Consider the following 18,968-nt stretch of genomic DNA (forward strand, 5'->3'; position numbering starts at 1 on the left):
AGAGTTTGAGGTCGATGACCTAGTCATGGCGAGAAACTTTGGCAGTGGACTGGCCTGGATGTCAGGAAGGATTGTAGAGAGAAGGGACCAGATTCTTACATGTTGGAAGTATAAAGTTGCTGTGTGAGAAAATATGGATCATTTAAGGGCCTGATCCAGGGACCAAAAGCTGTGTCCTGCTGTGGACTCAGGTGTGCCAACTACGGAACTAGGGATACCTGCGGCCGTTATGGAGCCAAGGCAATCTTTGCCGTCTGTAGCTGAGAAGGGACATAGAGTCATAGAGGTTTACAGCGTGGAAACAGGCCGTTCGGCCCAACTTGTGCATGCCGCCCTTATTTTTTTTTAAAACCCCCAAGCTAATCCCAATTGCCCGCATTTGGCCCATATCCCTCTATACCCATTGTACCCATGTAACTATCTAAATGCTTTTTAAAAGATAAAATTGTACCCGCCTCTACTACTATCTCTGGCAGCTTGTTCCAGACACTCACCACCCTCTGTGTGAAAAAATTGCCCCTCTGGACAGTTTTGTATCTCTCCCCTCTCACCTTAAACCTATGCCCTCTAGTTTTCGACTCCCCTACCTTTGGGAAAAGATATTGATTATCTACCTTGTCTATGCCCCTCATTATTTTATAGACCTCTATAAGGTCACCCCTCAGCCTCCTATGCTCCAGAGAAAAAAGTCCCAGTCTATTCAGCCTCTCCTTATAACTCAATCCATCAAGTCCCGGTAGCATCCTAGTAAATCTTTTCTGCACTCTTTCTAGTTTAATAATATCCTTTCTATAATAGGGTGACCAGAATTGCACACAGTATTCCAAGTGTGGCCTTACCAATGTCTTGTACAACTTCAACAAGACGTCCCAACTCCTGTATTCACTGTTCTGACCGATGAAACCAAGCATGCCGAATGCCTTCTTCACCACTCTGTCCACCTGTGACTCCACTTTCAAGGAGCTATGAACAAAGAGATGCCACTGGGGAAGACATGGACCCTGACCTGATGAGTTTTGCTCCTGTTGGACCGGATTCATTGCTTGCTGAAAGATCCTGTATTGAGTTGCGGTGTTCCTTAAGAGTGGCCGCACAGGAAGCCAGACCAATCGTGTCCTGGGATGGGGAGGACCTTCAGTTATTTAAAAAATCAGCAACCAACCTGAACGAGCACACCACAGCAGTAACTAACTTCATTAGTAAATGTAGAAGAGTGTGTGCCAAAGAAGCAAATCCGTGTGTTTCCAACTGGAAACTATGGATGAACAGAAATGTCCACTGTTTGCTGAAGTCCAGGCCTGAGGCGTTCATGTCAAGAAATCCAGACCTTTACAAGAAATCCAGATATGATCTACGGAGATCCATCAAAGATGGCAAAATACAGTACCGGACCAAGCTAGAGTTCCAGGCTCGCCACACAGACTCCCACTGACTATGGCAAGACATCACAGTCTACAAGATGAAGGCATGTAGAATCACCGGCACTAATGCACCCCTCCCCAGCTGTGAGATATTAGATGATACAATGAATAGAAGGATTCAACTGATTAAATGAACAGGAGCATTTCGCTCCTCACTTGGCCTGATAAGGTATAGCCAGTTAGAAAGGGCGACTCCCTTTGTTCCCACAGAATGCAGGTGGTGGGAGTGAACCTTGAACCTGTCAGACGTGTGTAAGCAGGTTACTAAGTAATGGAGGAAAGACATTTGGGTCAAATTAGCTAATGAATTCCTAATTATGCCAGGAGTAGAATGCTGTTGGCCAAAGTAGATAATGGGCTGTATTTGACCGTCGCGTTGCACCCATTTTTGGGCACGAAAAATTGGTAAAGTCGGGCATGAGGTGATTAGCATGATCTGCACTGTTTTTCGCACTAGTTCCCACTTTACCAAGGCCAAAAAACCGACACGATCGGGAATCCGCCCAAACGAGTGCCAAAACGGGAACTCCGTCAATTTAAATATTTTTGCATGTATCTCAATCCCATTAGCGAGCTGCACGCCTGCCTTTACTCGCACGTCCGCCCCAGCTGAATCAGTCTGCAGCAAGCATGCTCTATAAAAGTCGGATTCTGGCGCTCCATCAGTGAGGGTTAGCGGGGAGATAAGTGCCTATTGTCGGGTGGCTCTGTGCTGCTCACAGGGGATCGTTTTGTGGCGGCAATGTTGCGTTTTGGGTCGGGAGGGGTCTGCGAGTGTGTAGGTGAGTAGGGGCTGTTGCTGATCTTGGGTCTTGGGGATGCTGCTGGGTCCTAGCACACAGCACTCTTCCAGGTGGGGATGTGCTGGAACCCCTTTGAAATAGCAGTGCTGCAGCCTCTCTGCCTGCGATCAGTGGGGGTGGGGGGATAAGGGGGTCAGTAATGTTGGGGGGTACAATGGAATCCAATGTCCGTGGGGGCCAGGGGGAAGGCCGGGAGGGATCTGTCATGGGAGCTGCATGATTTTATTTTTTTTCTGTGCATGCACAGTTGGAGGCTCTGATCGGTGCTGCAGGGTTTTGGGTGTGTTAAGCCCCACTCACTGGCTTCTGCAGCGATTTTGCTTCAGCAAGCAGTGGATATCCCTGTTCATCCATGGTTTCCTGTTGGGAAACACGCGGATCTGCTTCTTGGGCACACACACTTCTATACACTTATTGATGAAGTTAGTTACTGTTGTGGTGTACGCGTTCAGGTTGGTTGCTGAGTTTTTAAATATTGATCAGTCCACTGACTCGAAGCAGTCCTGTAGGAGATCATCCAATTCCTCAAGACTTCCCTACTTTTATACTCCATTTCCTCAAAAATAAAGGCCAACATTCCATTTGCCTTGCCTATTACCTGCTGAATTTGCATGTTAACTGTGGTAACTGGAGGTGACTCAATTTGGCTCCAATAACAAAGGCTTTATTAAACCAATATAACAATGTTCAAGATAAGAGTCTGATGGAACATATGCACAGGTCGACTCTTTTCTCCCTGGCTCTAACTGAAGGTCCTCCCCATCCCAGGACAAGATTGGTCTGGTTTCCCGTGCGGCCGCTCCAGACTCTTGAGGAACACCGCAACTCAATACAGGATCCTTCAGCAAGCAATGAATTTGATCAGTCTGGGTGGTGGGGGCTGGGCGGATAAGGGGGTCAGTAATGTTATTGGTGGGGGGGGGGCAATGTCCGTGGGAGCCAGGGAGAAGGCTGGGAGGATCTGTCAGGGGAGCTGCATGATTTCATTTTTTCTGCACATGTGCAGGGTCTGATTGGAGCTGCAGGGTTTTGGGCGGGTTAAGCCCCGCCCACAGGCTTCTGCAGTGAGAACCGTACTCAAACTTTTGCCAGAGTGCGAATGGGGGTCCTAAAAGCGTGCCCAAAAAACAGATCTGAAACTCTCCCAGTTTTAAGTCCACCAGGCACTTAGACAATGACAATCTCGGATCGTGTTTTCAGGATCCTTAAGGGGGAGGGGGACCCCCCAAGTCGTGGTTCACATAGGCACCCAAGACATAAGTAGGAAAAGGGATGGGGATGTAAGGCAGAAATTCAGGGAGTTAGGGTGGAAGCTTAGGGCTAGAACATACAGAGTTGTTATCTCTGGTTTGTTACCCATGCCACGTGATAGTGAGGAGAGGAATAGGGAGAGAGAGCAATTGAACACATGGCTACAGGAATGGTGCAGGAGGGAGGGATTCAGATACCTGGACAATTGGGGCTCATTCTGGGGTAGGTGGGACCTCGACAAATGGGATGGTCTGCACCTGAATCAGAGGGGTACCAATATCCTGGGGGGGAAATTTGTTAATGCTCTTCGGGAGAGTTTAAACTAATTCAGCAGGGGGATGGGAACTTGAATTGTAGATCCAGTGTACAGGAGGTTGAGAGTAGTGAGGTCATGGATAAGGTTTCAGCATCGCAGGAGTGTACTGGCAGGCAGGAAGGTGGTTTGAAGTGTGTATATTTCAACACCAAGAGCATCCGGAATAAGGTGGGTGAGCTTGCAGCATGGGTTGGTACCTGGGACTTCGATGTTGTGGCCATCTCGGAGACATGGATAGAGCAGGGACAGGAATGGTTGTTGCAGGTTCCGGGGTTTAGATGTTTCAGTAAGAGCAGGGAAGGTGGTAAAAGAGGTGGAGGTGTGGCATTGTTAGTCAAGGATAGTATTACGGTGGCAGAAAGGACGTTTAATGAGGACTCATCTACTGAGGTAGTATGGGCTGAGGTTAGAAACAGGAAAGGAGAGGTCACCCTGTTGGGAGTTTTCTATAGGCCTCCGAAAAGTTCCAGAGATGTAGAGGAAAGGATTGCAAAGATGATTCTGGATAGGAGCGAAAGTAACAGGGTAGTTGTTATGGGGGACTTTAACTTTACAAATATTGACTGGAAAAGCTATAGTTCAAGTACTTTAGAGTGGTCAGTTTTTGTCCAATGTGTGCAGGAGGGTTTCCTGACACAATATGTAGGTAGGCCAACAAGAGGCGAGGCCACATTGGATTTGGTACTGGGTAATGAACCAGACCAGGTGTTAGATTTGGAGGTAGGTGAACATTTTGGTGATAGTGACCACAATTCGGTTACGTTTACTTTAGCGATGGAAAGGGGTAGGTATATAACGAAGGGCAAGAATTATAGCTGGGGGAAAGGAAATTAGGATGTGATTAGGTGAGATTTAGGATGCATAGGCAAGCGGTTATTGGATAGGCACATGGAGCACACCAGGATGATAGGGAGTGGGATAGCTTGATCTTGGTTTCAGATAAAGCTCGGCACAACATCGTGGGCCGAAGGGCCTGTTCTGTGCTGTACTGTTCTATGTTCTATGTTCATAGGTTGGGGAAGGAGACTGCAGGGGATGGGCACAATTATAATGTGGAACTTGTTCAAGGAACAGCTACTACGCGTCCTTGATAAATATGTACCTGTCAGGCAGGGAGGAAGCAGACGTGTGAGGGAACCGTGGTTTACTAAAGAAGTTGAATCTCTTGTGAAGAGGAAGAAGGAGACTTATGTAAAGATGAGACGTGAAGGCTCAGTTAGGGTGCTTGAGAGTTACAAGTTAGCCAGGAAGGACCTAAAGAGAGAGTTAAGAAGAGCCAGGAGGGACATGAGAAGTCTTTGGCAGGTAGGATCAAGGAAAACCCTAAAGCTTTCTATAGGTACGTCAGGAATAAAAGAATGACGAGGGTAAGATGAGGGCCAGTCAAGGACAGTAGTGGGAAGTTGTGCGTGGAGTCTGAAGAGATAGGAGAGGTGCAAAATGAATATTTTTCATCAGTATTCACGCAAGAAAAGGACAATGTTGTCAAGGAGAATACTGAGATACAGGCTATTGGACTAGACGGGATTGAGGTTCATAAGGAGGAGGTGTTAGCAATTCTGGAAAGTGTGAAAATAGATAAGTCCCCTGGGCCGGATGGGATTTATCCTTGGATTCTCTGGGAAGCTAGGGAGGAGATTGCAGAGCCTTTGGCTTTGGTCTTTATGTCGTCATTGTCTACAGGAATAGTGCCAGAAGACTGGAGGAAAGCAAATGTTGTCCCCTTGTTCAAGAAGGGGAATAGAGACAACCCTGGTAATTATAGACCAGTGAGCCTTACTTCTGTTGTGGGCAAAGCTTTGGAAAGGATTATAAGAGATAGGATTTATAATCATCTAGAAAGGAATAATTTGATTAGGGATAGTCAACGCGGTTTTGTGAAGGGTAGGTCGTGCCTCACAAACCTTATTGAGCTCTTTGAGAAGGTGACCAAAGAGGTGGATGAGGGTAAAGCAGTTGATGTCGTGTATATGGATTTCAGTAAAGGTTCCCCACGGTAAGCTTTTGCAGAAAATACGGACACATGGGATTGAGGGTGATTTAGCGGTTTGGATCAGGAATTGGCTAGCTGTAAGAAGACAGAGGTGGTGGTTGATGGGAAATGTTCATCCTGGAGTTCAATTACTAGTGGTGTACCGCAAGGGTCTGTTTTGAGGCCACTGCTGTTTGTCATTTTTATAAATGACCTGGATGAGGGCGTAGAAGGATGGGTTAGTAAATTTGCGGATGACACTAAAGTCTGTGGAGTTGTGGACAGTGCGGAAGGTTGTTGCAGGTTACAGAGGGACATAGATAAGCTGCAGAGCTGGGCTGAGAGGTGGCAAATGGAGTTCAATGCGGAAAGTGTGAGGTGATTCACTTTGGAAGGTGTAACAAGATTACAGAGTACTGGGCTAATGGTGAGATACTTGGTAGTGTGGATGAACAGAGAGATCTCGGTGTCCATGTACGTAGATCCCTGAAAGTTGGCACCCAGGTTGATAGGGTTGTTAAGAATGCGTACGGAATGTAGCTTTTATTGGTAGAGGGATTGGGTCATGACCAGGAGGTCATGTTGCAGCTGTACAAAACTCTAGTGCGGCCACACTTGGAGTATTGCGTACAGTTCTGGTCGTCGCATTATAGGAAGGATGTGGAAGTATTGGAAAGGATGCAGAGGAGATTTACCAGGATGTTGCCTTGTATGGTGGGAAGGTCTTATGAGGAAAGGCTGAGGGACTTGAGGTTATTTTCGTTAGAGAGAAGAAGGTTAAGAGGTGACTTAATAGAGGCATACAAGATGATCAGAGGATTAGATAGGGTGGATAGTGAGAGCCTTTTTCCTCGGATGGTGATAGCTAGCACGAGGGAACATAGCTTTAAATTGAGGGGTGATAGATATAGGACAGATGTCAGAGGTAGTTTCTTCACTCAGAGAGTAGTAAGGGCGTGGAATGCCCTGCCTGCTGCAGTAGTGGACTTGCCAACATTAAGGGCATTTAAATGATCATTGGATAAACATATGGATGATATTGGAATAGTGTAGGTTAGATGGGCTTTAGATTGGTTTCACTGGTCGGCGCAACATAGAGGTCCGAAGGGCCTGTACTGCTGTAACGTTCTATGTTCTATGTTCTAAAATACCACCCAATGTGTATTAATGTAATTGGACCATCCAGGTTGTTGGACAGATTGCGCGGGGAATACAAATCTTCCAAAATTGTACATCTGCTATACTCATGTGATGAAATTTGAGTGAGAAGTTGGAATCTTCATGGCACCTCACTCACAATGCGTATTGGTCAAATGAAGAATGTCTTTTACTGTCTCTCGCAAGTTTTGTATTCGCTGAACTTGGCTCATGCAGGACCCCCAGAGGGAAACCCCCAGAGGGAAGCCCCCAGAAATTTCCCCCAACACTAACTTTTACAGATGCACCATAGAAAGAATTTCTTTCTCCACAGCTTGGAATGGCTCCTGCTTTGTCCAAGACCACAAGAAACTACAAAGGGTCGTGAATGAAGCCCAGTCCATCATGCAAACCAGCCTCCCATCCATTGACTCTGTCTACACTTCCTGCTGCCTCGGAAAAGCAGCCAGCATAATTAAGGACCCCACACACCACGGACGTACTCTCTTCCACCTTCTTCCGCCGGGAAAAAGATACAAATGTCTGAGGTCACATACCAACCGACTCAAGAGCAACTGCCATCAGACTTTTGAATGGACCTACCTTGCATTAAGTTGATCTTTCTCTACACTCTAGCTATGCCTGTAACACTACATTCTGCACCCTCTCCTTTCCTTCTCTATGTATGGTATGCTTTGTGTGTATTGCACGCAAGAAACAACACTTTTGACTGTATACTAATACACATAACAATCAATCAAATCAAATTAATTATACAGGCAGCAGTTAGACCAAAGCTAGAATACTGAGAACAGTTTTGATCACCTTATCGAAGGAAAGCTATATTGGTAATGTAGGCAGTCCAGAAAATGTTCACAGGTTGATCCCGGGTATGGAGGGATTTTCTTATAAGGAGATGTTGAATAGCTTGGGCCAGTACTCATTGGAGTTTAGAAGAATGAGAGGCAACTTTTATCAAGACATAGGATTCTCAATGGACAGATGCTGAGAGGATGTTACCGCTTGTGAAAAAGTCGAGAACGAGAGGGTTTATTCTCAGGGTAAGGATCGACCATTTGAGACAGGAACAAGGAGGAATTCTTTCTCTGAAGGTAGTGAATGAGCGGACCTTTACTGCAGAAGGCTGTTGAGTGTGCATCATTAAGTATGTAAATTTTTTATCAATTAGGGAATCGAGGGAGATGGGGATAAATTGGGAAATGGATTTGAGGATTATCACATAAGATTAATCATGATCTCATTGATTGATGGAGCAGTCTCAATGGACTGAATGGCCTACTTCTATTCATATGTTTTGTGGTCTCTCATTCTCGCTCTCTCTCACAATCTCGCTCTCTCAGACATGCTCTCGTGCACAGACATGCTTTCCCACACTGATTTGTTCTCTCACACAGATGCTTAGAGGGGCAGCTTTGCACTGCATACCAGCAACCATGCAGCTGCATTGAGAGTGCAGAAGGCATCGTACCGTATCATATGAAGGGAGAGAACAGCTGTATGGGAGGCCATTGATGACCATGGACAGTGCCTGTGGCCACTGAGGTAATGATGTGGTAAACAATTAAAGTGACACAAGACACCGGTTTAGGATTGTCAATTTCCAGACTCATGGAGACACAGAGTGCTGAGAGGGATTGATCAACAGAGCAAGCATGAATTTTGGTAAAGAGCCAGCAGAGGTGGCAGCAATCGTCATTGCTGCCATGGTGGCCGACCGACCTCACCTCCCGCAACAAGACTAACCCAGGCTGGAGGCTGTACCATAATAACAGGAGATTTCTGGTCAGGACCTGGCCACTCATAGGCCCGAGGAGGGGGCTGGAAGACAGCAGAGACTTTTGATTTGATTCGGAGCTTCAGTTATACAATGTCTTACAATGAGCTGCCAGACACCATGTGCCACTGAAGACTGCTTGGCACAGCCACATTCTTGTGGAACTGGGACCTCATGGGGGGAGGGAGGGAAGGAGAACAGCTGCTCCAATGACAGTAAAGGTGATGGCAATCCAGAACTTATGTGCCACTGTGTCATTCCAAGGTTCGAGGAGGGACCTCTGTGGCATCTTCCAGTCATCGGCCCACACGTGCATCCGGGAGGACACAAATGCACTATACATGTCGGCAGGGCAGTACATCCACTTTGATCCAGGCCTGCCCAACAGGATGCCTGGGCTGCAGGCTTCGTCACCATCGCTGGAGCTGTAGGGCGCCATTGATGGCATGCGTGTCGCCCTACAGGCACTGTGGAATCAGGGAGTACCCTTTATCAGCTGGAAGGGGTTCCACTCTCTGAATGTCCAAATCGTGTGCGACCACTGCGCCAACATCATACAGGTGTGTGCATGCTACACAGGGACTGTGCATGACAGCTACATCCTGAGGCATTCGGACATCCCCGGGGTCTTTGAGGACCTTCCCAGGCTGCTGGGATGGCTCGTAGGGAACAAGGGCTACCTGCTAAGGTCATAGCTGGTGACGCCAGTTCAGAGGCCTCAGACCGAGGTGGGGACCCGCTACAGTGAGGCCCATGCTGCCGCTCAGTCCATCATTGAGCAGTGCATTGGCTGCTGAAGATGTGGTTCCGCTGCCTGGATCACTCTGGCGATACTCGGCGGTACAGCCCCAAGAGGGTCTCTCACATCTTGGTGGTCTGCTGTGCACTCCACAACCTTGCACAGTAACAGGGCAACATCCTGGAGTAGGAGGACTAGGCGGATGTCCCTGAGGAGGTGGCAGACCGGAAGGGGGTGGAGGACAACACCGAGGAAACCTGGAGGATGGGGGACCTGTGGTGGTAAGGGTCTAGCAGGCCAAGGAGACTTTCATTGCTGCACGTTTCACCAATTAGGAGGTGTAGTGTCGGGCATTCCAATCCCGCCCCGCACCCCCATCCCCAACATAGCACTTGTCCTTCCCCCCCCTCCAAGAGTCACATTGACATCACACCAGGGTGATGGGCCTGGGTTGGCCATAGCAGCGAATCACTTGTCCAGGCAGGAGGGTGATGATGACTCGCTGTGAGACAAACTGTGATGCTGACCTGGTGCTGCCCAAGTCTGACTCCTGCCTGTCGTCTAGTTGCACACAGACATCCAGGCCCATGTGTGAGTGAGGTTTGGGGGCACCACCGTGCGGCCCAATGCTCCAGCAGGGGGTGGGCTGGCAAGATGTATTTCACCCTGAAATGTGGAAGATGATGCATGTTGGAGGGAGTAACAAGACAGGGGAGTACTGAACGAATGGCAGGACAGCAGACAACATGGTGGGACATTTGGCTCTTGGGGCACTTATCCCTGGATCCTTGCAGGCGGCAGGAATTGGGTGGTTACAGGGTCATATGGGACACTCGTTCGCATAAGTCATTACATGGTGTTTACAGGCAGGGAATTATGCTGGCACTGTACGGAACATTGGTCAGGCCACAGCTGGAGTACTGTATGTAGTGCTGGTCATCTCACCATTGAGAGGGTACTGAGGGGGCCCACCATGATGCTGCCTGAGATGGAGCATTTGAGCCATAAGGAGAGGCGGAATGGGCTTGGATTGTTTTCTTCAGAGAGGAAGTCGGGGACATACCCGAGATGCCTGAGTTTGTGTGGGGTTGGACAGGACGAATATGGAGCGACTGCTCCCCATCGTTGAGGGGTCAATCATAAGGGGGCATAGTTCCAGGTGAGGAGTGGGAGTCTCTGAGAGAATGTAAAGGAAATATTTGCACTCAGTAGATGGCAGGATCTCGGATGCACCGCCTGGGATGAATTTGATGATCACCCATGATCAAAATGAAGAGCCGAATGGTCTGCTCCTGCTTCCATTTTCTATGATTCTATGCTGTTATGGAGACTCCAGTTATGACCTAATCCAGGCAGCAAGGGTGAGTGCTGAACCCCATCTTGCATCTTCCCCCAAATGTCCCCCAGATCCTCCCAAGGTTTAAAGGAGATGGACGAGGCATGTTTATGGGTAGTGGGTGCCTGGAACTCGCTGCCGGGGGATATCGCGGAGGCAGTTACGATAGTCACCTTTAAGGGGCGTCTTTACAGCTACATGAATGGGATGGTAATAGAGGTATATGGTCCGCGGAAGGGTAGGGGGTTACAAATCAGATGGGCAGCCTGGTTGCTACAGACTTGGTGGGCCGAAGGGTCTGTTCCTTTGATGTAATTTTCTTTGTGCTTTGTTCTATGTTCAATGGAGAAAGGTGAATCACGAGTTTTGCATCACGGATTCCTCTCCCTCCCTTGCACTTAACCTTGTGTCCTGTGTTGCAGGGACAGAACCGAATGCCCTGGTTCAGGCTGCAGCCTATGAGAACATGGCCCAGTCACAGATGGTCATGACTGAGGGGCTGCAGAGCTTGCAGGAGACCCAGTGGGACAGCGCTAAGACACCGCGGGCTACGGCAGCAGCCCTTGAGAACGTGGCCCAGTCACAGAGGGTCATGGATGAGGGGCTGCAGAGCATTGTCCAGTCTCAGGGGGCACTTGCTGCGACCATTGACAGGTGGCCCCCGACTCAGGTGGCCATTGCAGAGGGCTCGACCACCATGGGTAGGACACAGGATGGTTCTCCTGGACTCGCAGGGCCAGGTGACGCCGGAGCTTCAGGAGCTCACTGCAGAAGCACCACCGTACCATGGAGTGACCCAGGGGCCCACAGGAAGCCCAAGGGAGGAGGAAGGGCTCGAGCCCATGCCGGGGCCTTCCAGCCAGGAGACTGTGACTGTGGCTACACCTTCTGTCTCCCCCCTTCCTGACGCTGGGGCATCTCAGGGGCAGCGGGATGAAGACGGTGTCTTGGAAATGTCCCAGATACCTGGAAGCCGGCCAGGGCCTTCAAGGTCCAGGGCCTCCAGAGGATGCCCGCCACGTGCATTGCAGGCAATGGGGCAAGGTAGACAGCTGGCGCCCTCCACCTCCGATGTACATTCTGGGAAGTCACTGAGACGTAGTGGTAGGCCACGTAAGGTTAGGAAGTTGTAGTGCACTAAGGTGGCACAGATGAAGGGCTGCACTAGTTAGAAAGACATTTAAGCACCTGAACGTTTTCTGTTCACAAGTTTGTATGTTATAACATCTTATTTAAACACCTTTATTGCAATTAAGTGTTTTTTCACCAGCCACCTGTGACTAATTTGTCTCAAATGTGTCTCAAATAGGAATCATTTTCCATTGATGATCGCCGGAGGGATGCTTCATATTGATGCCAGTTGGGGAGGCCCCTCAATGCTGTGTCACTGAGAAAAGGAAGCCATTGGTTCCCCAGAGCCTGTGAGCAATTCCCTCCCATCCCCCACCCCACCTGCCCCAGGGCCCTATATGGAGGTTTCAGATCCCTTACCCACTACACAGACGTGGGCCCAGGAGCCAGGGTGCACGCGGATCTCAGATAGGACTCAGACTAGTTTGCACCAGGGCATCATCAAATTGTGCTTAGCGAGTTGTCATAACCCTCCTGCCTGCCAAAAATCTCACTAACACAGCATACCCAGGCCCACCACTCCTGGGTGTGACAATGTTGCAGGAGATAGAAGGAGTTTGGTGGGGATAGGGGGATGGAACCCTCAGACACAAGCCCCAAGCCCCGACTGAACTGCCTGGTGATCAGGGCCTCCCTAACCGTCCTTGCATGGCTCATTTGAGCTGCCAGCCTTCCAGCGCCTGGATGATGTTCCTCGGCGTGTGCTTCCTCTTGTTCCTCCTCCTTCTCCTTCTGCTGGTCATCCTCTACGTCCTCTTCCTCCTCCTCCAATAGGACACCTCTCTGCAGAACCAGGTTATGCAAGGCACAGCACAATGACTACAATGCGGGAAGAGATCACAGGGCTGTATTGGAGGGCCCCGCCAGATCGGTCCAGGCACCGGAGTCACATTTTGAGGATACCAATGCACCTCTCCACTATCGCACGGGTGGCTACATGGGCCTCATTTTAGCAGGTCTCCGCCTCAGTCACGGGCTTCTGCACAGGCGTCATCAGCCATGTCCGAAGCAGGTAACCCATATCACTCACGAGCCACGCCCGCAGTCTGGGCTCCTCCTCAAATGCCTCCAGGATGTCAGAGCTCCTGACAAATAAACTTGTGCACGCTGCCTGGGTGTCTTGCGCAGACACGCATAATGTTCATATTATGGTCGCACACCATTCAGGGAGTGGAACCCCTTTCTGTTGATGAATCTTCGTGGATTCTGGAGGAGGGCCTTGAGGACGATGTGGGTGCAGTCAATGGCCAGTCGCATAAAAGTTCAGAGCGGCCGTCAATTTGACAGCCACCGAGAGTCGGTACCCCCCCACCGCCCCCCGCCACTAGGTGCCAGGTCCTGCAATAGGTTGCACAGGTGTTGCACTATCACCTTTCGGAGGCAGAGACATCGGCGGCACACGGTGTCCGACATCTGTTCAATGACACTCGTGCACGGAACTACCGAGGTCTCTGCTCCGCCTTCTCCTGTGCGCCCCCCCTCTGGGTGAATGGCGGCCACCTCCTGCTTCTGGTGGTCGTCTCCCTCTACTCCTGCAAATGGTAAGGCCCAGGCTTCTTGTGCCCGCAATTCTTCCTCCAGTTCCTCCTCTTCAGCTCCAGCAGCAACCAAAACAGCAAGATTGATCGGTTGCATAGCAAAAGCCATCTCGTCATTCTGAAGTGCGGGAGGTGGTTAGAGATGGAGAGGAACACATATAGAGGTTAAGGAACGCTGCTTGCCCCTAGCCCGTCAACAGTCACTGTCCATACCCCCCAATTCCTCCAGCCACATGCTCCTCAAAATCTCAGCCCCTTCCCCCATTCCCCCAGCCACATACTCCCCAAAATCACAGCTCCCTGAAAAGTTGAGAGGCTGCAGCAGTGTCATTTGCAAGGGCTTTGTGCACATCCTTCAGCTGGAAGAATGCTGAGTGCACTAGGACCCAGCAGCACCACAAGACCCGAGGCCAGTGCTGAGACCCGGGTCCGTGCTGCAAGTCGGACATCGGAGACCCTGCGGAGCAACAGCCCCCCCCCCACCCCCCCACATACTCACAGAGCTGCCACCGACCCGAGAAAGTAAATGGGCGCAACAAAAGGACACCCATGAGCAGCAGAGAGCCATCAGACGCGAGGCACTTACCTTCTCACTAACCCTCACTGATGAAGTGCCCGAATCGGACTTTTATGGAGCATGTCTGTTTTGTGCCGATTCCGGATTGGCAAACGTGGTGGTAAAGGGGGAAGTGCTGGTAAAGTTGGGCATGCAGTCCATTAAGTCAATTTAAATGCATGCAAATGCATTTAAATGGCCGTCACGCCCGTTTTGGGCGTGGTCCCGATCATGTCCATTTTCGGGCCTTGGTAAAGGGTGTACCGGCAGGCATGGATCGCGCTACTCGCCTCACACTTGACTTTACCAAGTTTTCGCCGAAAATGGGTACAACCTGATGGTAAAATCGGGCCCATTGTCTCACATATTATCTGTTTCTCAAACTATTTCTCTCATATGCACTGTAATCTTTCTCTGACACTGTTTCTCTGAAACAGAGACATTCTTTCACACATAGTCTCTCTCACACACACTCAATGTATCTCTCGCACACCCTATAACTCTCATACTCGCTATCTTTCTTGCACACTATGGGCCCAATTTTACCATCGTGTTGCATCCATTTTCGGGCGTGAAAACTTGGTAAAGTTGGGCGTGAGGCGAGTAGCACAATCCACGCTCGCCTCCATGCTGGCTACTCCTGTACCAAGGCTTGAAAATGGCTGCGATCAGGACCCGCGCCCGAAATGGATGCAACGGCCATTTAAATGCATTTGCATGCATTTAAATTGACTTAATGGGCTGCACACCCAACCTTACTGGCACTTCCCCCTTTACCACTGCGTTTCCCTACCCAGATTTGGCGCAAAACAGACATGCGCTACAAAAGTCCGATTCGGGCACTCCAGCTAATGAGGAGGTAAGTGGCGAGTGTCCAACGGCTCTCTGCTTGAGATTGGTGTGGGGGCGGGGGGGAGGAGGAAGGTGGGTCCGACGGCTCTTTGCTTGAGATCGATGGGGTGGGGGTCCGCTGCCACTCTGCCTATGATCAGGGAAGGGGGAGTCCGCTACCAGTCTGCCTGTGATCAGTGAGAGGGATGGGGGGGCCCGCTGCCACTCTGCCTGAGATTGGCGAGGGGAAGGGGGGAGGGGTCCACAATCGGTCTGGTGGCGAGTGGGTGCGGGAATAAGGGGGTCAGTAATGTTGTGGGAGTGGGGCAATGTCTGTGGGGGCCGGAGGAGGCGTTATCCGGCCCAGGAGTGATGTGGCAGGTGAGCTGCATTCTATAATTTTTTTTCTGCACACGCAGAAGGCGCCGAGCAGAGCTGCAGGATTTAGAGCGTGTCAAACCCCGCCCATAGACTTCGACACATGATTCAGAATTGCTGATTTTTTTGCAGGCAGAGTGCATATGGGGGCACCTGAGAATGGGTGTAAAAGTCAGATCTGAAACACTCCTAGTTTCAAGTTCGCCCAGCACTTAGAATCAAAATGGTAAAATGGGCCCTATATCTCTTGCACATGCCCTATGGGTGTTATTTTACCATCGCGTTGCACCCGTTCTCAGGCGCAAAAAATTGGTAAAGTCAGGCATCAGGTGATTAACGCGATCTAAGTCCGTTTTCACGCCGGTTCCCACTTTACCAGGGCCAAGAAACCGGCGTGATCGGGAACCCATCCAAAACGGTTATTTTTGCATGCATTTCAATCCAATAAGCAGGCTGCACGCCTCAATTTACCAGCACGCCTGCCTTTATCACCGTGTCCGCCACAGCCAGATCAGTCCGCACAAGCATGCTCTACAAAGTTGGATTCTGGCGCTCCATCAGTGAGGGTTACTGAGGAGCCTACCATCGGATGGCTCCATGCTGCTCACAGGGGGTCATTTCATGGTGGCCATGTTGCGTTTTGAATCGAGAGGGATCTGCAAGTGTGTGGGGGGATGGGGGCCATTGCTAATCACGGTGTCCGATTTGCAGCAAGGATCTGGGTCTCAGCACTGACCTCGGGTCTTGGGGTTGCAGCTGGGCCCTAGTGCACGCAGCACTCTTACAGGTAGGGGATGTGCTGGGATCCCTGTGAAATAGAACATAGACCAGTACAGCACAGAACAGGCCCTTTGGCCCACGATGTTGTGCCAAGCTTTGTCTGAAACCCAAATCAAGCTATTTCCTCCCTATCATCCCGAAGTACTCCATGTGCCTATCCAATAGCTTCTTAAATGTTCCTAAAGTTTCTGACTCCACTATCCCTGCAGGCAGTCCATTCCACACCCCAACCATTCTCTGAGTAAAAAAACCTACCTCGGACATCCTTCCTATATCTCCCACCATGAACCCTATGGTTATGCCCCCTAGTTACCACTCCATTCACCTGAGGAAATAGTCTTTGAACGTTCACTCTATCTATCCCCCTCATCAATTATAAACCTCTATCAAGTCTCCTCTCAACCTCCTCCGCTGCAAAGAGAAAAGCCCAAGTTCCCTCAACCTTTCCTCATAAGACCTACCCTCCAAACCAGGCAGCATCCTGGTAAATCTCCTTTGCACTCTTTCCAATGTCTCCACATCCTTCTTGGAGTGAGGTGACCAGAACTGCACACAATATTCCAAATGTGGTCTCACCAAGGTCCTGTACAGTTGCAGCATAACCCCACGGCTCTTAAACTCAAACCCCCTGTTAATGAACGCCAACACACTATAGGCCTTCTTCACGGCTCTATCCACTTGAGTGGCAACCTTCAGAGATCTATGGATATGAACCCCAAAATCTCTCTGTTCCTCCACATTCTTCAGAACCCTACCTTTGACCCTGTAATCCACATTTAAATTTGTCCTACCAAAATGTCACCTCGCATTTGTCAGGGTTAAACTCCATTTGCCATTTTTCAGCCCAGCTCTGCATCCTATCTATATCTCTTTGCAGCCTACAACAGCCCTCCACCTCATCCACTACTCCACCAATCTTGGTGTCATCAGCAAATTTACTGATCCACCCTTCAGCCCCCTCCTCCAAGTCATTTATAAAAATGACAAATAGCAGAGGACCAAGCACTGATCCCTGTGGCACTCCACTGGTAACCGGTTTCCAGTCCGAAAATTTTCCATCCACCACCACCCTCTGTCTTCTGTTAGATAGCCAGTTACCTATCCAATCGGCCAAACTTCCCTCTATCCCACACATCCTTACTTTCTTCATAAGCCGACCATGGGGGACTTTATCAAATGCCTTACTAAAATCCATGTATATGACATCAACTGCACTACCTTCATCTACATACTTAGTTACCTCCTCAAAAAATTCTATCAAATTTGTGAGGCAAGACTTGCCCTTCACAAATCCGTGCTGACTATCCCGGATTAAGCTGCATCTTTCTAAATGGCCGTAAATCCTATCCCTGAGGACCTTTTCCATCAACTTACCGACCACCAAAGTAAGACTAACCGGCCTATAATTACCAGGGTCATTTCTATTCCCTTTCTTAAACAGAGGAACCACATTCGCCACTCTCCAGTCCTCTGGCACCACCCCCATGGACAGTGAGGACGCAAAGATCAATGCCAAAGGCTCTGCTATCTCATCCCTTGCCTCCCAAAGACTCCTAGGATATATTTCATCAGGCCCAGGGGACTTATCAACTTTCAGTTTATTCAAAAATGCTAGTACATCTTCCCTCCGAACATCTACTTCCTCAAAAACGTGGCCCCTCTCCTTGGTGAACACCGAAGAAAAGTATTCATTCATCACCTCTCCTATCTCTTCTGACTCCATGCACAAATTCCCACTGCCGTCCTTGACCGGCCCCAACCTCACCCTGGTCATTCTTTTATTCCTCACATAAGAGTAAAAAGCCTTGGGGTTTTCCATGATCCGACCCGCCAAGGACTTCTCATGCCCCCTCCTAGCTCTCCTAAGCCCCTTTTTCAGCTCATTTCTTGCTAACTTGTAACCCTCCATCGAGCCAACTGAACCCGAAAGGCTCCAGCAGGCCCCCACATGCCAGAGGCCTCAGACGTTCCCTCCTCCACCCAATGTACATTTTCAGATGTGTCGTGCTCACCAGAGCATGACCCAGAAGCCTCACCACTAACTGGACCCGCCGATGTGACAGTATCTGGGATGGTGAGTTGTGAGATCAAGCTGAAGCCAAAAAGGTGCCACCCCCAGAGATCCCTTCACCCTCATCCTCTGAGGACTCGTCCGAGATATCTGTCTCAGCATGGTCAAGAGCTGCAGTAGGGGCCGCCACTCACGATGGCCCAGGCGAGTCTGGATCTGCTCCTGCAACACAGGACACAAAGTTAAGTGCAAAGGGAGGGAGAGGAATCTGTGATGCCAGAAAGTGGCTTCAGATTTCTCCACTGAACATAGAATGAAGCACAAAGAAAATTACAGCACAGGAACAGGCCCTTCGGCCCTCCAAGCTGCAGCGACCATGCTGCCCATCTGAATTAAAACCCCCTACCCTTCCGGGGACTATATCCTCCTATTCCCATCCCATTCACGCATTTGTCAAGATGCCCCTTAAAAGTCACTATTGTTTCTGCTTCTAGGCACCCACCACCCTCTGTGTAATTAAACATGCATCGTACATGTCCTTTAAACCTTGCCCCTCGCACCTTAAACCTATGCCCCTAGTAATTGACTTAATTTTGAGTTGAGGATTGACAGGTGCTCACTTCTCGACTCCAGCTGGACCATGCTGTCACTTATGGCCTGGATGTCCTCCTCTGTGGACAGCTCCAACGTCTGCTCCTCAAAGGGGGTGAGGGCCCGGAGGTCAGGATCACCACCCCGAGTCTTTGCCCTCTCCCAAATGTTATGGGCATTCTTCTCCTGTGGGGACAGAAGGAGCCATGAAATAAATGATGGCGTGACTGCAGCAGAGTATCAGGGGGTGGCCCTCAGAGGGCAAGCACAATGATACTCTTGGGGGGAGGAAGGAGGTGTTTGGGTTTCAGGGGCTGGAAGCATGCAGGATGCTTGGGGTGGGGGGGTCTGGGGTTGATTGGAGGGAAAATGCCAGATGGGG

The 18,968-nt window shown here is 49.8% G+C and overlaps 1 protein-coding gene across 2 annotated transcripts in view; it reads left to right on the forward strand.

The window, feature by feature from the left end:
* LOC144496150 (uncharacterized) overlaps positions 1–12,042 on the forward strand; it is a 42,363-nt gene extending 30,321 nt beyond the window's left edge. Inside the window, exon 2 of one of the 2 annotated variants that reach the window (XR_013498377.1) lies at positions 11,193–12,042. Coding sequence is in view for 1 of the 2 variants with exons in the window: in XM_078217129.1 (XP_078073255.1) it covers positions 11,193–11,677 (485 nt within the window). In the remaining variant the exon portion in view is untranslated. The remainder of the gene's footprint in view (positions 1–11,192) is intronic. The other variant, XM_078217129.1, reaches the window with a different exon arrangement.
* Positions 12,043–18,968: the final 6,926 nt, after the last annotated feature.

The sequence above is a fragment of the Mustelus asterias genome, chromosome 7 (assembly GCF_964213995.1).
Source record: "Mustelus asterias chromosome 7, sMusAst1.hap1.1, whole genome shotgun sequence".
Classification (NCBI taxonomy): domain Eukaryota; kingdom Metazoa; phylum Chordata; class Chondrichthyes; order Carcharhiniformes; family Triakidae; genus Mustelus; species Mustelus asterias.